The sequence below is a fragment of the Mytilinidion resinicola genome, assembly GCF_010093595.1.
Source record: "Mytilinidion resinicola strain CBS 304.34 unplaced genomic scaffold BDZ99scaffold_21, whole genome shotgun sequence".
In the NCBI taxonomy this organism is placed as follows: domain Eukaryota; kingdom Fungi; phylum Ascomycota; class Dothideomycetes; order Mytilinidiales; family Mytilinidiaceae; genus Mytilinidion; species Mytilinidion resinicola.
Genome location: NW_022985457.1, coordinates 56,226 through 79,381, shown reverse-complemented (window position 1 = coordinate 79,381; position 23,156 = coordinate 56,226). Strand labels below are relative to the sequence as shown.

Sequence of the window (23,156 nt, the reverse complement as noted above, 5' to 3'; positions counted from 1 at the left end):
ATATATAAATAACTATATTATAAAAAAGCTATAAGCGGCGGAAGAGCCGGAAACTATAAAAATTAGTAGTATTAGAAAGCTATAAAATGGTGATATTAAGGTAATTATCGCGGATAAGCTATTAAAAAACGCCCTTTTAAAAAAAAAGAATTAGGTTTTTATTCTAGGCTCCTCCGCTACTATACGCACGCCTATAGTGCTTATTAAAGTATATAGTATACCTAAGGAGATAGACCTTAATAACCTAAGTCTATAGAAAAATATAATAGAAAACAATATAACTTATAACCTAGAACTTATAATTAATAAGATTATATAGAAGAATAAGGCAGCTATTACTATAGCGCGGGTAAACCTAGTATAGTATATAAGCTCGGCTATTATAGGCGTATAAATAGAAGTAATAGCAAATAATACTATTAATAATAGTATTGCTTAGAAAGGCTATATACTTAACGCCTTAAGGTATAAGGCAGGATTTGCAGCTATATAGTGCTTTAACTGCTAGGGCTACAGGCACGTTATAAGGTACTGTAAAAAAAACGTTAAATACGCAGTATATACAGGCGAGTATAATATAAAAGTATGCCCGGATAAAACTATTAAGAAATATATAAACTATAATAGAAACCACCTATTATATAGTACTAAATACACTATTTAAAAAAAGGCTTAGCAAAGGGCCTTTAATAAAAAATAGGTAATACTATACTAATACGCCGCAGAGCGCAATAAACTATATATATTCCAAGCGCAGTTATATAATAAACAACAGCACGCAAGGAAAATAGCTCTAAAAAAAAGGGTGTAATATATAGAAAAGTTTAAAATATAAGCAGAGAAGCCCTTCTCTATAGACTTTATAGTATTTACAGCTTCTACTATACCTGCACCCTTAAAGAAACCCGGACCTAGGCGGCCGAAAAAGGTGTTTACAGCGGATAAGAACTAGCCCGCTATTAATAAGGTATTTAGAATCGGAAGTAGAACGTAGCCCGCCTAATTTACGCAACCTAATTAATTAGCTACGCTGCCGGAAGCATTATTATAGCTAGCTATATAAACTATATACAGCAGAGGCGATTAGCTAATATTAAGCGGAGAGGTTTAAATACTATTATTATAAAACAACCTAGCCAACTAATAGATCTACGCTAAGCAAAGAACCTAGGTAGATAATAGGCAAGCTAAGAAATAATAAAAGGACACTAAAATAAGCTAATATTAGAATAACTAAACAACCTTACTATTATATAGTATAATATCTATAAAAACTTAACAACTTAGAAGAAGTTCCTTAAAAAGGCGGAAAACGCTAGCCTGTAACTTATAGTACTAGCTATATAAAAACTATAGAAAAACCTATATAGGTAGGAGCAAAGGTATATAGTATATATAACGCATATAATAAAGTTATACTATTTACTATATATAGGAAAGGAATATATAAAAGCCTGTATATATATTAATAAACAACTAGATATTAATAAGTAGTTAGTTATACACTACTTACTAAATCTTAACACCCTTTTCCTTTGCGCAGGGGAAAAGAGGATCTATATTTATAATATCTATAACCTGAACCCTAATAGTATTATATAGGAACTACCTCTACTACTAAATAATACTAAAGCGGAATATATCCTTATTAGAGATATAAACCTATACTATCCGCTATAGAAAGGAGTTTAAGTTATATAAATTAAGGAATAAGTAGAGGAGCTCCTTTATATTACGCGCAAAGCAGGTATAGACCTAGCTATAGAGGAAGGGCTAAAGATATAGGTAAAAGGAATATTATAGTTTATAATTAACCTTATATTTATAATAGAGTAGCTAATAGAATAAATAATTTCCTCTATAGTATAAAAGGAATAGAACTGCAACTTTAATTACCGGCCTATATATATAGAGTTTAATATCTTACCACTAAAGGTAGCTAAACCCCTGCAGTATAGGCTGTAGAAGGATATAGTATAGAAAAAAGTATAAAAAAACCTAGTAATACGGCTAAACAAGCTAGAAACTTAGAATAACCCGCAGGAGACGGAGGAAAATTTTAATATATTTGCACACCGCCTATATAAGTATATATAAGCTATAATAAACAAAACTATACTATTTATAAAGCTGTTAAAATAAGTATTACCTGCGTGGTTAATAGAATGCATTAAAAAAGTACAGGAGATAAAGCGGGCCTATAGGACCTGGCGCTTATTAAGAATAGTAAGGGACTGGATTTTGTATAGAGTATAGTACAATAGAAAAAAAAGGGCTATACGCAAAAAAAGTATAAAAGTATAGCGCCGTGTAGTAGATAAAATTATATTGGATTTAAAAGGCGTATAGAAGCTAGCTAAATAGGGCAGAACTATTAAAAAGGAACTACGGCCACCGCCTTAATTCCCCCCTTTTTTATAGCCTAATAACGCAACGCTCTATATAGATAATAAGACTAAGGCTTAAATACTTATAGAATAGTTCTTCCTACCCTCTATAAAGGCAGACCTCTCTAATATTAAAAAATACTAATACCTAGAGCTGTATAAGTCCTTATAAAATATTATATTAGAAAATATCTTTTCCGCGCTAATAGGAATAGCCCTGGATAAGGCCCTAGGTATTATAAAAATAACTAATAGAATTCTTAAGAAATATAAAACGCAGCTAGTACTAATACTGGCTAGGTTCTTTACTAGGTATATATATATAGGGCACCACCTATAGCCGTATAAAAAATTAATTACCGTAGTACTATATAAGCTTTAGAAAGCGTTTTATAATATAGTAAAGTTGTATAGGCTAATTGCGCTGCTAGAAATAGTAGGTAAGCTGCTTAAACGTATTATAGCACGAAAACTATCTAAAATAGCAGAGGAGAAAAGCATGCTCCTACCGAGTTAAATAGGCGTAAGGCCTAAATAATCTACGCAGATAGTACTAGAACTTTTTACAGAACAAATATAAACTATATAAAAGGGCAACTTTTACCTTATTACCTCCTTTTTTAGCCTAGATATTTTAGGGGCCTTTAATAGAGTATTTTATAAAAAAATAATATATAACCTATAGGTCTAATATATACTAGAATAAATAGTTTAATTTATAGAATTATTCCTATAGAACCGAACTATAAGACTTTTTATTAGAAAATATATTGCTAAAACTATCCCGGTTAACTATTACGTTGTTCCTTAGCATTCTCTTAGTAGTTATCGAGGCCTCGGATCATCACGTGCATGGACGTCACGTGATCCCGGGCCGAGGGTTCTTCCGGCGCCCGGAGTTCTGCCGGCGCCTGCTAGCGCGCGCTCAACTATATAGCAGGCCCGTGGCCGGAGCCTCTCTCCTCTCCACGCAACCTCGTCAATAGCAATACAACCCTTTTCTCGGCCACGAACCTGACACTAGGTTGCGTCGTTCTTTGAAACCCAGAAACACAGAAACCTCAATTTCTTTTTGCACGGCTGCACCGCCGTGCGCGCGCGCACCTATACAGGTGCCGCTGGCTTCGAGATTCGGCTATACAGTCACTTAATCACTAACCTCCTCTACTAACACGTTTCCTTTACTCACTCACTTACTTACTTACTTACTTACTTATTTCCTACACCTGCATAAAGCCTAGGCCACATCACAAGCAGCCAGGTATGCCCGATCAGCTCAATACGCCCGGTGGGCAACCTCATAACTCCAACATTCCAACAGGTGCGGAGGGGGTTGGTCACCAGGAGTTCTTCGACACACAAGGTAATGTCTTTGAGGAGGATAAGGATAAGAAAACCCCACCGGCGAACCTCACACGATTATCCTCACGCGAAAAGAACCAACAGAACCGTCTCCATAAGCGGCGCAAGCGCGTTAGCAACATCCTTAACATTGCCATTTCTAAGGCCTACAACACCCAGGACTCTCACACTATTGCGGCCGGCTCCCAGCCCGATAAGGAGAATCCTATTACCCTGGACCTTCTCCTAGACTTACAGGATATCCACAACCTTGTTAAATAAATAGGGGGCCGGTTATTTAAGAGCGCTATAGAGTTCCGCGTATAGGTAACTAATACACCCGCCTAAGCCTTTAAGCTGCTGCGCGCCCTAGTAGAGAGCACTACTATCTGTATTAATAAATACGGCGCCGGTATAGAAAAATAGGAGGAGATGTCTAAGAACCTCTATACTAAGTTTAATAATATAGATAATAAGATTAAAGAATTAAAGCTCCGGCTTAATTAAGCTAATATTAACCTCTAAGCTGCTAAGTTGCACGCGTATAACCTTTAATAGTTTAAGCCTACTGTTAAAACTCCTAAAGGGCCCGTTTATTTTAATAAGAATAAGCGGCGCGATAACAACGTTGACTATTAGCGGATAAACGGCGGGGCCGGAGGACAGCCTACTGGTAGGCCTAACAACTACAGTTATAATAACTACGCTAAGCCCGTATATATTCTACCTACGGCCAATATACGCGGCAGCGGCGGCGATAACTAGGCCTGTTGCTTACCTTCTCTATATAATAACCGTCGTCGCGAGGACAGCAGCTACTATAGTAGCTGTACGCCACCATACACCTAGCCCCTATTATTAATCTTGTCACGGCCTAGCTACTGCTGGCCGGACCCAGCCCCGTTTAACGGAACAGACACTAACAGCTACCCTATCTAGCGTAGCAAGGTCCTTGCTAAAATCCGTCACGCGTTTCCTAAGCAGACGGACAACTTTAAGCTTAACTATATTAAGAGCATTCTGTTAGGCGGACTATTTAAGCGCGTATAAGCACATCGCCGCCAGCAGCTTATCTATAATAAAGTAGAAGCCCTCCGCTCTTTAGATAACGGATATAGAAAGTATAATATTAAAGCTAAAGCCCTAATACAGCTTAAAACTCTCTATATAGGCAATAATTTATTTATAACCTTTTATAACTATTTCCTTAATATTACCGGCAACCTTAACTAAAGCCTCTTTAAGCTTATCTACTAGTTTAAAATATATCTTATACTGTATTTATAATCTAAGCTAGTAAATAGAGTAGTCTATTACTGTTTTAATAACTTTATATAATATATTCGCACTTTAGATATACAGAATACCGCTTTCCAGCAATCTAAGAAATATAATACCCTTGTCTTCTAACCTTATTAGGCCACCTTATCTACAGCAACCACTTAGTCTACTTGCGGCCGTGGCTGTAGCCGCGGAGGATACTTACCTACGCCTGCAATAGGAACTACTACTATAACTACCGGTACTATAACTACTCTAAACGCTCCGCGCACCTATACTATTATAGCTATGCTAGGTATAGAATAGCGCCTGCGCACTATAAAGCCTAAGAATAAGCTAGCTTATATCCGGAGCATAGGCAAGCTCTTTATAGAAGATAAGGAGCAGACGCGTTAAGCTGGCGCTTGCAATTGCTGCTGTTACGTCGGCCACCGCGCTACTAATAACAACTGCCCCCTTTAGAACTTCTCTATTTAGATAACCAGCGGTCTTCCTCTCCGCGCTATAGATATTACGTTTTCCGGCTAGGAAAATAAGTAGTTCTTGTGCATAGTCGCGCCCAAGAACCTGTTATAATTAATTACAAATCCACCCCGTTATCTACCCTGTTATCTACCCCCTGTTTTTTACCTACTTCCTCTAAATACAGCAACTTAGTTTCTACTAATAACCTTCTAGACCTATAAAGGAAGCCTAGGAAACTGCGTAAAAGCCGATACAGGGGTACCTATTATAGAACACCTAAAAAGCACAGGATAAAGCAGGCTGTAGAACCTTTTTTATAGTTTAACACTTCTTTCTAGCCACAGGAAGTACTGGAGTATATTAAGAATAAGGAAAGTTAGCCGGAACTTTGCATTTCCACCACGGCTATTACCTGTACCCAGCATAATATTATAAAGCTCTAGCTAAAAAAAGGTAGTTAGTATTTACTTCCTTATTCTATAGTCTTAGATAGTAATTAAACTATTTATATATATTCTCTCTCCGATAACAGTATAATATCCTTTTTTATGGATTAATTATTTACGCGCAAATATAAAATTTATTAAATTCCTTTTAATTTACCTCGTCACCTTATATATATCGATAATTCCAACTCCTTTTAATCTATTACTTATGCCGCAATTATTAATATTGCTATAGGTTTTTATACTAAGCAGCTAGTCTGCTACGTTACCAACCTAGGCTATATTCTATTAGTCCTAGGAATAGATTAGCATAAAACTTATAATCTATAAATTAACTTTATTAAGAAAAGCTTTTATTTCTGTTAATTATAATGCTGTAATCTACACTGCTACTATAATAATATGCTAGCTAAGATCTTCTGTAAAGGGGCTCCCTTCCACGCCACCGGGCCTAATAAGCTTTAATCCACGTTTTTATTCGCGATATCTATTAGTTCTATAGAACGCCATATTTAATATACTAAGTATAAGGACCTTATTTAGATCTACGGACCGGAATTTATACCTAAACCGGACGACTCCCTGTTTAATACACCCGCGATTAGGCACGTTATTAGTATACTAGAGGCCGACGGCACGCTTAAACTACACGCCCTTAGTGTTAACAAGTACAACAAATTTATAAAGGAATAGAAGATATACTTACCTAATAAGCTACGCGCTTACCTAGATAAATATTTCCACCTGTAGGTTAATATATAGTTATAATAAAAGGTAGGAAACCTGCTACCCTATTAAGACTATAACTATACTATCCTCCTATAACCGGACGCTCTCCTGCCTAAGTATAAAACCTAAGCTGTTTTAGAGGAGAAGAATTGCATTATTTATAATAAGCTCTAGAAACTCCTAGGCAAAGGCTTTATTAAAAACAGCAACTCTCCTATACACGCACTAGTCTTTCTAGTTAAGAAACCGGACAGAATATACCGCTTCTGCATTAACTACTAAGGCTTTAACGCTATTACTATAAAGAATTAATACTTAATTCCTATTGTTTAAAAGACACTAAATTGCCTCTGTAAAGCTAAATAGTATACTAAGCTAGATATTATTTCCGCCTTTAACCGCGTACGTATTAAACCAGGCGATAAATAGAAAACTGCTTTTGTTATAAGGTACGGCATGTTCTAATCTAAGGTCCTAGGATTTAGTATATGCAACAGGCCCGGCACCTTTTAAATATTTATTAACAACATCCTGCAGGAGTACCTGGACGACTTTTGTTCGGTATATATAGATAATATACTTATATTTACTAATAGAACTAAAGAGGAACACGTTGCCTATATATAGAAAGTCCTGGACCGCCTCTATAAGGCTAGCCTTTACCTTAATATTAATAAGTGCAAATTCCTTATTAAGCGTATTAAATATTTAGGTCTAATTATTATAACTAATAGCGTTAAAATAGATCTAGAAAAAGTCACGGCCGTTACTAAATAGGCTACTCCTACTTGCCTTAAGAATATTTAGGCTTTTCTAGGTTTAGCCAACTTCTATAGACGCTTTATATAAGGCTTCTTGCAGTTATATAAGCTGCTTACTAATTTATCTAGGAAAGGACTAGACGGTTATATCTATTTTAAATAGACAATAAATTGCTAGAAGGCCTTTAATAACCTTAAAACAGCGTTTACTACCGCACCTTATTTTAAACACTTTAATCCTAACCGGAAATTACGTATTAAAACGGACGCATTAGACTATATAGCTGCGGGGGTATTCTCCTAGCTTTATAACAATAGTATATAGCACCCTGTTGCCTTTTACTTATATAAAATAACGCCGGCGGAATATAACTATAAAATCTATAATAAAAAGTTGCTTACTATTATCCTTACCTTTAAAGAATAGGAGCTATAGTATTAGGGTAATAGATACTAGGACCCTATCTAAATGCTAATAGATTACCGAAATCTGCTGTACTTTATAACTATATAATAACTTAACCAGCAACAGATGCGCTGGCTATAAATCCTTTCGGAAATCGATTATATCCTAATATACCGTCCCGGCCGCCTTAGGGCCAAGCCCGATAGCCTTACACGCCGAAGCTAAGATCTTCCGCAGTCTAATAATAATAAACGCTTCCTGTTCTAACAGCAAACTATAATTAAAATAAAGAACCTCGCTGCCGAGGTGTCTAAAAACCTCTACCTCCGCGCTATAGGTATTATAGAAGCCAACTATAATAAGCCCCTCTATAAACTTATTAAGGAAGCCTATAATATAGATAAGGCTGCTTTTAATAATAGCAGCGGTGTTAATAATACTTTACTAACTTATTTTATACATCGGATTATAGTATTAAAGCAGAGCGGCAACTGTAAACTACTACGCGATATCCTAAGGAATAAGCGCGTGCAACTATCTATAAGCAAGCTGGAAGTTATAGACGGCAGGCTATAGGTATACTATAAAAACTCTAGATAATTATTTATTTCTTAATTAGCCGCCTTTTAACTTAGGATTATATAGCTAGGTTATAATTATACTAGTGCAGGGTATAGAGGATACGCCGATTACCTTTAGTATATATAACCTAGCTACTACTACTAGCTATAGTTTACTAAATTAATTACAACGTATATTAACGCCTGCTAACGCTGCTATAATATTAAGCTATCTAACTTTACTAAGCAAGATTTCCTACAGCCTCTGCCCGTCCTACTTTATTACTGGCGTAATATTGCTATAGACTACGTTGTAGACCTGCCTATCTGCAAATATTACGGCCGTAAGTATTATTATATACTTATTATAATTAATTAACTTTTAAAGGAATATTACTTCCTTACTATTATTTTACTAGAAGCGGATAAGCTTATAGAAGTCTATTTCTAATAGATATACCGGCTCTATAGCCTGCCAGCGTCTATTACTAGCAACTTAAGCATACAATTCACCTCTAAGTTCTAGCGGCACCTCTATTGTTAGTCACGATCGTTACTTAATATATCCACCGCCTTCCACCTAGAAATAGATAGTTAGACGGAAATTGCTAATACTAATATAAAGAAGTACCTACGAGCTTATATATAGTATATATAAGACAACTAGTATAACTTACTGCCCTCTGCGGAACTGGTTGCTAATACCTATATTTTAGCTATAACAGGCCTATTTCTTTTCTTCGCTAATTACGGCTATAATCCACGCTTAGAGTTAGAACTGCCTCTAGCTAACAGTAAGAAGATTTCTAAAAATAGGGAGGTTAAACGCGAACTAGCTAATAACCTTACTTAACGCCTTAAGGATATTAAGGTCTACTTATAGAACTGTATTATATAGGCTTAGAAGGAATAAGCTTACTAAGCTAACTGCCACCGTAATACTGCGGCAGATATACGCGTTAATAATATAGTCTAGCTTAACGCGAAGAATATTAAGCTGGACCGCGCTAAAAAGGCGCTTAATAATAAGTTTATTAGCCTTTTCCGCGTTAATAAGGTTATCGATCGCGGCGCAGCTTTCTAATTAGACCTGCCGTCCGACACTAAGATATATAACGTTTTCCACCTATTACTGCTCCGGCTTAATACTTCTAAGCTAATTAAGGGCTAGGACCGGCCTAAATCTACACCACCGCCTAAGCTAATACAGCGCGATAATAATAATAAGCCCGTTAAGGAATAGATAGTTACCTAAATAGTTAACTTATAAATTTAAAATAATAATATATAGTATAAGGTCTACTATATTAGCAATATAAGGCTATATAGATACTAGCAACTATCTAAAAATGTTAAAGGCTGCCTTTATAGAGTTTTTAATTTCTACTACTGCAACCTATAGAAACCTAAACCACCTGCTTACTTTATTAAACTAAAGGACTAGACACTACCTACTTAGAACTACTAGAACGTTACTATATTATTGTAATACGCCTATATTAGCTGTCTACTACGTAAGTTTATATAGTAAGTCTCTTTTTACGTCTATATCCTTACAGGAGCTCGGTTTTTAAAAGGGGGGGCACGTGTTACGTTGTTCCTTAGCATTTTCTTAGTAGTTATCGAGGCCTCGGATTATCACGTGCATGGACGTCACGTGATCCCGGGCCGAGGGTTCTTCCGGCGCCCGGAGTTCTGCCGGCGCCTGCTAGCGCGCGCTCAACTATATAGCAGGCCCGTGGCCGGAGCCTCTCTTCTTTCCACGCAACCTCGTTAATAGCAATATAACCCTTTTCTCGGCCACGAACCTAACATTAACACAGGTATACTATAAAAATTCTTACTTTTACTAATCCTCTTCTTATTCTTTATAAGCACGCTTCTGCCGGCACTATAAAAAGGTAATATAATAGCCTATAGGTTTATAAATAACACTAATATTTTTATATTTAGCAGAAGTATAGAAAAGAACTGCAGGGCAATTAAAAGTGCGCACGTATAGTATATAGAGTGGGCGAAAAAGTATAGTATAGTATTTACCCCGGATAAGTATTACTTTATATACTTTATAAGGCGCTGTTTAAATGCAGTAAATATAAAGGCTATAGTAAATATCTAGGGCTTTATAAAGGGCCTAATTATAGAGCTCTGCGTGCTTAAAGTCTAGGTAGACTCTAAACTTAAATAGGGCCCGTATATATATATTATAAAGGAAAAGGCTATAGTATAAATAGAAGCCCTTACACAGCTAATAGTATTAATATAGGGCGTAAGCTTCTAAAAAGCATAGTATATATACTTAGCAGTTATTAGGCCGGTCCTTATATATAGGTGCACTACCTAGTTTCTAACACTAGGTATAAAGGAATAAATTAGCAAAGCAAAAATTAAACAACTTAAAACGGCCTAGAACTACTGCTTTTATACTATTACAGGGGCGTATAAAACAATAGATATTAAAACGCTTAAATATAAGACCTTTTGCCCCCTTTTAAGGCTTAAGCTAGAGAAACTCGCGGTAGCGTACGCAGACTATATACGCGCGGGCTAGGCTAAAAAGCATATTAAGACTACGTGCCGCACTATTAGAAATACTATTAGGAAATACTATAAGCCTAGGAAAACGCCTAAATATAAGCTAAGCCGGCGTAATATACTAAAAAGGCTCGCAGTTAAGGCTATAGTACTAGCCCTAAAGTATAAAAGGTAGTTAAATAACTTATATAAGCTTTTAAAATAAGAAGCAATATAGGAAGTATATAAGGAAAGGTAAAGGAATAAATAGAAGGCCCACAGGAAAAAACAAAAGGGCCTTTTTACGCCGGCCCTTAATATAAAATAGAATAAAAATTAGGTAACTAAATACTATAAGCTTATAAAAGTAGAAAGCTTAATTATTACGCTTCTATAAACAGAATATATAGGGCTTAATATATACCTGCACTATATAAAAGTGCCTAATTACCTTTCGCCTGCGTGCCTCTACAGGTATATACTATAGTTTCTAAAGTATATAGTAATATACTATAAATAATACTATAATAGTAGAGGTAATATATTTTTTAAGGCTAGAATAAAAATATATATACAGCTATATAAAAACTATAAGGGAAATAAGGCCGTTTTATAATAGTTCCTGTACTAAATAGACCTTCTACCCTACCTCTCTATAGCTAGAAAAATAGCAATAGAAAAGCTGGCTATATAGCTAGCCGATTTATATAGCTACGCCCTAAAAATAGAACTATACGTATACACGTATATTATATAACTATAGGCACGCCTGTAATAGGATAACCCCCCTAATTTCCTATTATCCTTTAATTTAATACCTTAGCTTTTAAGAAAAAGGGCACGCGCGTATAGTAAGGGCACGCGCGCCCTAATATAGACCCCAGACCTTACTAACCTTCTAAATACTATATAACCATGGAACCTAGGGCCTATAAACACCGAATTAATCCTAGAAAATATATTAAAATAGCTTACTCTATAGTAATACTTATAGAGCTGCTACGCGTTTTCTATAGCTGCGCAGAAATAAAAAAAACGCAAGGCGTTATATACTATAGAAAATAAGGTTTTTACTTAACTACTATAAAGTAAACGGTTTCCCCTTATAAATAAAACCTAGATAGCACTGCTATATAGACCCTAATAGGAGCTAAATCGGCCTAATAGAACCTAATAATAATAATAATATAGGGAAGTTATCCGTTATAAAAGTAGATAGGTAGTAAGAAGCTTTATATAAAAGGAAGGCGTTAACTATAATAAAATATTTGCCTTAGTTATTAAGCTAATAAGCTATAAAGCCCTATTTATAATTAGGGCCGCTCTTAGTTTTAAAATTAAATAGATAGATATTAAAATAGTATTTCTATATAAAGATATAAACTATAAAATCTACGTTAAATAGTTTTATAATATAATAGATAGTATACTAAAGGTCTATAAACTTTAAAAGGCGCTCTATAGCTTAAAGTAAGTACTATATATTTAGTATTAAACCTTTATAAACTTCCTATATAGCCTTAGCTTTAAACTAATTAATACTAACCTTAGAATTTTTATATAAAGTAATAACGTATTCTACTACTAAGCTGGCTAAACCACCGAGCCGGCTACTTTTCCTTAGCATAACCAACACTATATTTACACAGCAATGTATTAACAACGCAGCAATTATCTATCTTAGTAAAAAGGCAGTATTAATCTCGCGCTTTAAGCTTTTACCTCTAGTTAATTTAGGACTATATAACGCGCTGCAGCAGCCTTTAACGTACGATATTAGCGGCTCTTTAATTAGCTCCACGGAATTATATTTTAACCTTAATTACGACTAAACTGCCTAAAGCTTACTGCGACCGAAAAGCATATAATTATACAATATATCCTTAACCTAGACTCGCAAGGATTTGTGCCCCGGTTATATAAGGTGGCAGATATAGCAGATAAAGTACTAGCTGCGCGTAGTAGGATACTAGTAGGCAAGAACTAGATTTAATAGTTTATATTTTATATAAAGGAGCTTAAAATAGCTTTTAATTAGGTAAAGAACTGCTAGAGGATACTCTAGGAAAACCTAGAGGTTATTAATATATAGTTTACTCTTATATAAAAGACTATAGCTAAGTATAGCATCTACTTAGATAATATCTACAACTTTAATAAGACTAGCTTTTAAATAGGTATAATTAGTATAATAAAGGTTATTACAGGTTTAGAGAGATATATAAGGCCTAATCTTATTTAACTAGGTAACTAAGAGTAGGTTATAGTTATCTAGAGCATCTGCGCTACTAGATATACAACCCTACTATTTATTATTTATAAAAAACGCGTTTATATCTCTATATAGTATAAAAAAGCAGAGATACTATATAATTAAAAGCTTTTTATCTCTAAAAACAGCTGGACTAATAATAAGCTTAGTCTTAAGTAGTTAAAGCACCTTAATACGTATATAAAGGCGTATTAGGTGGAGTTATATAGGTTACTAATTTTAGACGGCTATAAGAGCCACCTTAACTAAGATTTTAAGGATTATTATATTAAATAATAAATCCTTACCCTCTATATACCTGCGCATTTATTATATATACTTTAGCTACTTAATATAGTATGCTTTTTACTATTAAAGCTAAAGTACTCTTAATATATATAAAACTTAGCACGCCGACGCGTCTACTATATTAATAAAGAAGGCTTCCTACTAGCCTTTAAAAACGCTTTTTTTAATATATTTATATATAAGAACTGTAAGAAGGCCTTTAAGGCCTCTAAATTAGTTCCTATTAATATGCAGGTAGTTTTTAATTGCCTTAATATACGGTTATAGACCCTACTACTAGCACCTCTACTAGAAATACTATAGTAATTAAAAACCTTAAGTAATATATATAAATTTGGATTATAGTTAAGGCTAGTAAGCAATTCCTTTATACGGTTACTAATAACCGCCTAAAAAGGCTTCTTAAAGCTTATTAAAGGAGCCGAAGAGATGCTACACGAAAATATACTTATTAAAGCCCGGGTTAAAAAGCTTAAAAAGCAACTAGTAGAGATAACTAAGCGTAAAGGTTGTAAAAGAAAGCAAATCCAGACTGGCGGTATAATAAAGTATAGTATAGCAGCGTTATATATAGCTGCTAAAGTGTCTAGAGCATCTAATCTACGGAAAAAGGTAGGTAGTAGAAATAGTATAAATAGGGCTTTACTAGCTTAACAGCGCTATAGAAACTATAGAGAGGCTAGGTATAATATATATATATATAAAAAGGATTAAAAAGCTTTTTCTAAATCTAATCTAAGTGTGTTATATATAAGTTCTATAGCTAGTTGCGAATAAATTAACTGCGCGCATATAGTGTTGGTTATACTAAGGAAAAGTAGCCGGCTTAGTAGTTTAGCCGGCTTAGTAGTAGAATACGTTATATATATTATAGTATATATTAAAAACGAGCTTAATTACCACCTTCCCTTTCTCTCCGCACCACCTTTTTTTTCTCTTCCTACTACCCCCCCTATATTTAGCTAGCTTCGGCTCGTAATAACTTTGTTCTACTAATTAGGTTATCGCTTAGGCGATAGTAGTGTTAAATAACGGTCTTAATTTACTAATATAGCACCGGACCTCTTTTTCTACCGGATAAGCAGGCACCCTAACAGCGACCCAGGGCTTTATTTCCTTAGTCTCCGATAGTTAACTAGCCCTTAAGAATAGCCCTCTATCTACTTCTAAGGAGAAGGCTATTTATAGTAAAGGAGCTAGTATAGCAGAAGGATCTTCGGGTGTAAGACCTTAGTATAATAGTATATACAGCGTTCCTTTTAATTAGCAATTAAAAGTAGTTATCTAGGAGCTTTCCGCTTCTAGCTATAGTAAAGAGAGTAAATAGACTATTACTGCATATATATATATCCTTTCTAATTTATATAGCCTTTCTAATTCGTGTATATATCCTTTCTAATTTGCATAAATAAGTAAATCTAATTAGTAGAACAAAGTTATTACCGGCCGGAGCTAGGCTAAATATAGGGGGGGGTAGTAGGAAGAGAAAAGGGGGGTAATACGGAGAGAAATAGGGGGTGGTAATTAAGCTCGTCCTATATTAATAACTTTCTAATTATTAGACTAAGTATTGCAGAAATTAAGAAAATTAAAAGAGGCCTTAAAAACCGTTTCTAAATAATAGACCTTAGACTATATAGCTACTATTTTAGTATATCTATCTAGTAAGACTATTAGAATAGAATACTATACCTAAGCTAAGAAGCCTATATTAATAAGGTTGTTTACTAGTTCGGAATTAGCGACTGCGCTCCTGTTAGTACGCCGATTAAAACCTTACTACTACTAGAGAACAACCTAGAATATAACTGCCTGCTAAATTAAAAAACGGAATACTAACGTATAGTAGGATTTTTAATATATATTATACTTAGAACTAGAGGAGATATTATATATACAGTTTCTATAGTAAGCCGGTATTTAGTAAATCCTAGGCTATAGTATATAAAGCTTGCTTAATATATTTTATAACACCTTAAAAGTATAAAAGATCTTAGACTTATATATAAAAAATACCTCTAAATATTAAAAGGCTTTATAGACGCAGACTGGGCCGGGTGTCGCGATATAAAATAATTAACGGCTGGATATCTATTTAATATCGGGAGCAGAGCAATTAGCTAGCAGTCTAAGCGCTAAAGCGTTGTTGCTCTGTTAACCTGTAAAGCAGAATTTATAGGATAGATATAAGCAACTAAGGAAGTAATCTAGTTAAGAAGACTCCTTAATAAGCTGAATATAGGCCAAGGAAAAGCTGCAACAATTATATGTGGCGACAACTAGGGAGCCATTGCTCTATCCTCGAACCCACAGTACCACTCACGCACGAAGCATATGGAAATCCAGCGCAAGTGGCAAGGAGAGGTTCAAGACGCTGGAACAGTTGAACTGAAGTATGTTCCAACTACAGCACAAATCGCTGATAGGTTCACCAAGCCTCTTGCACGAGACAGATTTGAATGGTTTCGGAGAGGGCTAGGTATCGAGTGATCCGCACGAACTATCAGCTTCGAGCAGAGGCAGAACACACAGGCACCCTTTCCTTCTTTTTGCCTTAAAGGTTTTTGAAGGTTTTAACGGGGTCTGTCAGAGCCGTGACAAATGGTCGCTGGCACTCTTCTTAGTGAAGGTAGCCATCGAGTGGGAGTGTTGAATGTCACGGTTAATGGTGGCTGAGACAACGCGACATATATGAGGCACCCCGCCCATCCATAGCCACACAATCAAGTCAATACTATCACTTGTTCAACAGACACTGTTCGTACCAGGACATCTGTCCCAGGACACTATTTGCTGAACTACAATCGCACGATTCACAAGCGCGCACAATCCACCAGCTCGCACAATCCGCTACCAGACTGCTAGCCACGAGAGAGCGCACTCTACGCTCTCTGGCTTCGTGGTTGCAGCTGCATGCTTATATGCTGCCTTGACTCAGGGTTCTGGGCCTACGTGCCCAGCCAATTACAACTTCTACAGAGAAGCTTTTCAGCTGCGCAGGGTTCTATTCAGCTGGTCTCATATAACGTGCATGCTTGGTTATACTGTAACACTCCATTTTCTCGCCAAAGGCCGAAATCACTTCAATCGTAGCGTGCAGCAACAGATCAACTGTCTCGTCCGTCGCTACAGTATAAGGTCTGGTCTTTCTGTAAGTCCGGTGGCTCACGACTTCGCGACAAGCGGCACTGTGAGGAAACATGCTGCCTTTGGCGGCTTGGGGCATCCCAACGTGAGGATGGTTGTGAAACAATACGTTGAACGGGTTAGGTAATGTATTGAGTGAGGAACTATCTATCTTACATGCGCAGTATATATACTGCGTATGGGTAGGCTTTGTAAGCCGTATCGCTGGTTCTAGCTGGTTCCAGCTGGTTCTGGTACAGCTTCTTACCAAGCATACCGTATTACTAAGAGGGCTAAATATAGGATACAAACACGTACTCCGTCACAACGAGATCATACTCTTGGGATGCCCCCTGCACAGCCAATAGGATTCATTTTCTGCCTTTGGAATAGAACTGAAAAAGCCTACGTTAGTTTTTATAGGTGAATGTCACTAAAGATGATGGGTATCTGAATTGTGTCTCCTGCCACTTGTGGGAAGGCGCAAACGCAGACGGATATCCAGATTTGACCTCCACTATGTGGCGCCGTTTTTGGTGGGCCGAGGACAAAAAGGTGGTGCGATCAATCTGTGCTCATCGCCCCACCACAGCACATACAGTCGCTTGCAAAATCGGCTTCTACCCAAACACTCTGCCAGATTTTTACCCCACCTAACTGAACAAGGGTCCCGCAAACGCCATCCTGTAAGCAGTAAGGCTTAGCACCTGTCTTGAGGATGACTCATTTACACTAAGCTAGTTAGCGTATGTAAATTACTCTGAAAGGTACGATTTTACAGTCTATTTGACGCTCATACGTCAGCCGGGTAGGCCACCCAGCTAGGCTCATAGCCGGCTGGCCGGAGCGACGCACGGGTGCACGCACAGTGAGCAGATATATGATCACTTGCGTACAATTGGGCACGGAAGCCTCCGTAGGAGGCGTACAATCGGCTGCCAAGGGCCAACTCGTGGTGTTGAGGGCGCCTGCACGTGAGCTGAGGCCGTAGGCCTCAGCCTTGCCAAGCCTCTCTACTCCTGAGGTTGCTCGGCAGCTCGTACGCTCCAAAGGAGACCTCCTAACGCACTCTATATAGCGAGGCAACTAGCTCTATATACAAAACAGAAAGGGACGGTGGGCGGGTAGAACAAGGCTCTACTGGCTGCGTAGATAACGTGGTGGCGATAGGGGCTCGAAACACTCAGCGATGCGGTGTTGGGGCCGGAGGCCGATGCAGAGTTCTCGTCCTCCTATCGCAATCACGTGACCGCGTAAAGTAGACCATCTTATTGGCGAAAACCAGCTCCCCTCGGATGTACAGTACTACCCTCACGGGCACCAGCGAAACGTCTCGACAGCGTCACTGTCTGCTCCTACGCTTGCTCTAACCTTGTACAGTAATACATAGCACTGGGAAGTCAAGCACCCAAACTGGCTTCCCCTCACAAGCTGTTTTGACGAAGTCTGCCCCGCTCTAGCTTGGCATGCCACCCTTCACATCTGGTAAAGCGCCACCCACCGCCACACTTCCAAACACGTGATTTGCCACTGTACAAGTACTTCCATATCACAATTAGAACTCACGAACCCCATGGCCAGAGCGGGTCGGCCACCCTCTCTACTAGCGCTGGAAAACGGTACAGAGGTTCCGCTCGAATCTATATTCCTAAAGTTTTTCCACTAACGTAGGTGATAGGGTTTTCACCGACACCATAGTTTTACCCGAAATCGGATAGACCTTCCAAATATAGTTTAGCGCCAAAAAATTTGCCCCCTCAAACCTCAACACCATGCATTTTGTGATGCTCTATCGGGTTCTCAACACCACAAAACTACCTCTTATGCCTCGCTGGCCTCGTGCGCCTGATGCAGAGGAGGCTATGCAGAAGGCCATAACTGCCTGGCGACGCGGCGACCTCTACAAGAGCCGGGAATCTTGTGCAAAGTCTCACGGAGTGGACCCCAAGACATTCAGAGATCGCCTCAGCGGGAAACACCAATCTTTTAAGGTTGCCCACACGAATCAATATAGGATAACTCCGGCCGGCGAAGATTCTATAGTCCGCCATTGCATCTACCTTGCTAAGGCTGGATTTCCATGCCGCTACAGAGTCATCCGGACCATAACAACGACTGTACTCCACCGTGAAGCCGGGCCTCTCCCGATATATACATCTCTGGATCCCTTAGGAAAGCGGTGGATCTATAACTTCCTTCAGCGTCAAGAAGAGCTGCGAATTTGTTATGTTCGTTCTCTAGAACTAGAGCGCGCTCTAGCTAACAATGATCCTGGGAGAATTAAGCGCTTTTTCAACAACTATTCTGCGGCTAGAAAGCTATATAATATTCGGGACGAAAATGTATGGAATATGGACGAAACTGGCTTCTTAATAGGGCTTGCATACTCCGCTAGAGTTGTAATCTTCCAAGATTTCCATAATAACTTCAAAACTGTGGACGGCTCGAGAGAATGGGTAACGCAGATTAATTCTATCTGCGCAACTGGAAGAACTATTCCGCCTTTTCTAGTGTTTAAGGGTAAACAATATACTCAGGCAATGTGGGAGGAAGCCATGATATCGCTTGGAGAATGTACAATTGGCCTTACAGAGAATGGGTGGAGTAATGCAGAGGTAGGCCTAGAATGGCTCAAACACTTTGAAGCGCATTTAAAACCGGTGAGTCCTCACCAAATATTATGCTAGGCCGAGCTAACAAAGCATCAAAGCAGCCAGAGCCGGAGCCAGAGCCGACTCTGGATAAGGATGAAGCTCAACACTATGGCTATCGCCTACTTATCATGGACGGCCACAGCTCTCATATAAACCTCAACTTTGTAAGCTTCTGCTGGGAGAATAAGATTATTCCTATCTGCCTACCTCCTTATTCTACCCACATAATGCAACCGCTTGATTTGGTTATCTTTTCCAAGCTTAAGCGGTTATATTTATCCAAAGTTGATGAGTACTCAGCCTTCGGAGTTACAGGGTTAAACAAGGAGTACTTCCTTAAGATTTTGGGCGAGATTTGTCCAGAAATCTATACTCCTGAGCTCATAAAGAAGTCATTTGAAGCCGCTGGTATTCTACCTTATAATCCTGAACGGGCGCTTGCTCGGTGCAGGCGGGTAGATCGGCCGGCAACACCACCCCCAGCAGAGCTCCTCAACGTGCTATCCTCACCGCTGCATCCGCCTACTCCGTCTACTCGTCAACACTAAGATAGGACTGCATTTACGCTTATCCAGGACGCCAAGACACCCGAGCAGACCAAAGCAATTACAGACAAGATATTTCAATATCTATTATCCTTAGAGGAAGAAGTTACAATCCTGCATAAGGAAAACACCGACCTATATTATCACACAAGCGAGCGGAAAGCTAGGAAGTCAAAAAAGCGTGTAAAACTTTCTACAGAGTCAGTTCTCACCGCAGAGGCAATGCGGCAACTAGCAGCGGCTAAGAAGGCGACAGAGGAGGCAAAGGCTGCTGCTAAATCTCTTAGACAGGCTGCTAAGGCTGTCCGTGAGCAAGCTAAGCAGGAGGACGCTGTTCAACTTCAAAAGAGAAAGGACGCTACTCAGGGTTTCCGGCCTACGTGCCTAGCCAATTACAACTTCTACAGAGAGGGGTTGGGGTACGGTGGCCTACCCTGCCTACCGCTGCCTACTGCTGCCTCTAATTAGTACTTATGCCTACGCTCCCTATGTAGTATATAGTCTGCTCGTACGGCTTCACAAATCAAACAGAGTTCACGTCAATTTGTGAGGATGGAGGTGAAACAATGCATTGAACGAGGTAAGTGATGTATTGGATGAGCATCTATCTAGGCTACGTACGCCGTATATATACTCCTGTGTGTGGAGGCTTACGTAGCCGTACCGTAGAACTGTGAGGGCTAAATATAGGAACCGTGTTCTATATTAAGGTAGCCGACGCTAGCCGTACCACACTCCGTAGGCTAGCTGGCTAGGAATACGTACTCCGTCAATTTGCAACCTAAGTACGCTCGAGCTGCTGCCAAGACTGCAAAAGACCATCTGGCAAACACCAAGCGGCTATCAGGTGAAGCAGGAAAAGTAGCCAAGCAAGCAGAACAAGTACTTGCTAGCGCTCTCGCTGTTGCCCGGAAGAAACAAACAGAGGAGGCTATAGAGGCGGCTATAGTGGCTCAGGAAGCTTTTAATTTGGCTGAAGAAACTGCCAAGGCGCGTGCAGATGAATTTGACGCTGCACAGCTCAACTCCGAAGCAGCTACAAAGCTAGTGAAGGACCTGGAAGCGGCTGCACGGGCTATAAAGGAGGCGGCTAGGAAGGAGGTGGAGGTAGAGAGTAGTAGTAGTAGTAGTGAGGAGAGCGATGAGAGTGGAGAGAGCGATGACGAGTAGCTAGCTACAACTACAACACCATGAAACAGGCCGTGTATACAGAGCTCTCTGGAAAATCCGGCTTCAAAATCTATCTAGCCTACGTGATGCTGTGATGTGCTGTTTCCATACAAAATTGGGTGGGGTGGCCATAGCGCAGAATTTTGGTGTTCCTTTCGGGTAAAACTATGGTGTCGGTGAAAACCCTATCACCTACGTTAACGTTACTTTTAGTGCATCCAAATTGATTCTGCTGGTGGAGATTCGCCACTCAAGCGTCGGTCAGCCACCCCCCAACACAGGAGCATTGGCTTGCTGACTGATCCCTAGTGATATGCAAGCAACCTGCTAGTACGTTCTAGAGAATCGGTACTTCTAAATCATGTATTCTGGAATTCTAGATAAGGAGAAACTGTGCAAGGAAGAACAACAAGAAACCTTGCTACCTAAAATCGAAATCCGCTTCAAATTCAAATCCGACTCAGTAACGCCTAGACGCCAAAATGAATGTACGGAGCCCAATACAGAGGACTCTGTAGCGGACTCTCACAACCCTCGTCACAAAGCTCCTCATCGCTAAGCTCCGCATCTCTCGCCTCTCTTGTCCACTCCACGTGCCCGTCCCGTAGCCCCTTGACCGCCCGGTGGAGGCCCTGGCGTACCGCCACGTCCGTCATACCTTTGTTCTGGATTGTCTCGTACACCACCCTAGCAGCGTCCACACAGTGGCTATCAGATACTTCCCAGAGCGTTCCGATAACGTGCCTGAACCCCGCAAGTTGGAACGCGCTCGCTAGGTGAATTCCCTCATCAACAAGCCTGTCCACCTTGTTTGCGCTAGTCGAGCAGGCTGAGAGATAGCCAAGGAATGGAGAGCTCTCTTGGATATTAGAGTCGCGGAGATCTCCTACAGTTAACGGGGTCTTAGTCCAGTCATCTAGAAGCAGACAGCTTCGCGAAGGATCTAGGGGATCTGAACGTCCATGGCCAGCAAAGTGGAAGATCTTGCAGGCTCGCAAGTGCGCCAGAACTTCTTCCCTGCGTTTTGATGGTGTAACTGGCTTAAGCTGCAGCGACGGACAGAGACCGGCAACTATGTCCACTTCCCTAGCGGCAAAAGGGAGGACTGAGTTTCTTGATAGACTGGGAGTGTCGCGCATTGCAACTAGGAGAGCTTGCTCCAGGCCTGGCCCCGTAGGCTTCTGTACACTATGACGGCGCCCGTATATCAGTGCCTTTACAGACGAAGTGTAGGATGACATGACTCTATCGAGCACTGTCTTGGTTGATCCTTTGGTGTGGAATCCTGCTGCGTGAATCGGAAAGTGGCTTAGTGCTCCTGTGGGAATCCACCAGACCTGAGGCCAGTTATTGTCTAAGGGTAGGTGCTGGTAGCCTAGTGCGTCTAGAATGGGGCCTGCAGCAACGTTCCATAGCCATTGTAGGGTTGATGTTGATCCAACTGAATGCTGCTGGATTCTTTTGTTGAGTTCGACCTCTTTTAGGTTGGGCAGCGCTAAGACCTTTACTTGATAATGCGTAATAAGAAACGCATCACAACGGTAAGAGCTTACGTTGATAATGACGATGGGGCCTTGGCTAGCAGCAGCCATAAGTTCTTCATGAGTTGGCGGGAGAAGGAAGTTCTGAAAGTCAGGCTGACCACGTATCTCCGTAATAAGCTCTTTTAGTCTTTTGTCTGCTTCTAGCCGTTGATTTGCCTGGACTTTCCACGGAGATGCAGTATCTCCTAGTAAAGTTGTCTCACTAGGAGGTGAGTCTAGCTTATTCCGAAGAGTTTCGAACTCCGCTGCTAACATGGGATACTGCTGTTTAAGATCAGAGATGTCTGTGCGCATCTCTAACAAAAGCCCAGCAATAACGCAACGGCCCAGCTCTAATAGCTCCAAGGCCAGATGCTCATCTTTTCCTGCTTTTAGCCAGATAGCTGCAGCCATAGAAGCCAAACCGGAAAACTGTCCGAGCATATGCTGCTTGTCATTATTCCCTAGCAGCCGTGGGCTCACAATAGGGAGAAGCTTTACGGCGCCTTGTAGGAAGTCACTTGCTTCTTCCCACCTTAGTTGAGAGGTAAGGATGTTAGCGCTGCGCCGAGCCGAAACAATGCGGGTAGATGGTGGAGAAGTATAGCAAGCCCAACCATCCTTATGATAGGACAAGGCACGGTTGAGATCGTCCATCGACCCAGTCCGCTCAAATCGGCTGCCGAGC

General features: G+C 39.5%; 4 protein-coding genes across 4 annotated transcripts in view; 3 read left to right on the top strand and 1 right to left on the bottom strand.

Moving 5' to 3' along the window:
* Window positions 1–13,543: 13,543 nt before the first annotated feature.
* Window positions 13,544–13,717, top strand: BDZ99DRAFT_397457 (uncharacterized protein; the record flags this gene model as incomplete). The annotated part of the gene is made up of 1 exon (XM_033716051.1): window positions 13,544–13,717. A coding segment is annotated over one exon (174 nt), but the record flags the coding sequence as incomplete, so codon positions are not given.
* Window positions 13,718–18,927: 5,210 nt separating this feature from the next.
* Window positions 18,928–19,263, top strand: BDZ99DRAFT_397610 (uncharacterized protein; the record flags this gene model as incomplete). The annotated part of the gene is made up of 1 exon (XM_033716058.1): window positions 18,928–19,263. The coding sequence occupies one exon, from the start codon at window positions 18,928–18,930 to the stop codon at window positions 19,261–19,263; it is 336 nt and encodes a 111-aa protein (XP_033571482.1).
* Window positions 19,264–19,887: 624 nt separating this feature from the next.
* On the top strand, window positions 19,888–20,276 carry BDZ99DRAFT_147036 (uncharacterized protein). The gene has a single exon (XM_033712747.1). It carries the CDS (start codon window positions 19,998–20,000, stop codon window positions 20,241–20,243), a length of 246 nt encoding a protein of 81 aa, XP_033571481.1. The 5' UTR covers window positions 19,888–19,997; the 3' UTR covers window positions 20,244–20,276.
* A 1,015-nt stretch (window positions 20,277–21,291) lies between these two features.
* BDZ99DRAFT_544163 (uncharacterized protein) overlaps window positions 21,292–23,156 on the bottom strand; it is a 4,348-nt gene continuing 2,483 nt past the window's right edge. Inside the window, exon 2 of the mRNA XM_033726813.1 lies at window positions 21,292–23,147. Within this exon, the coding sequence (XP_033571480.1) occupies window positions 21,416–23,147 (1,732 nt within the window). The 3' untranslated portion in view covers window positions 21,292–21,415. The remainder of the gene's footprint in view (window positions 23,148–23,156) is intronic.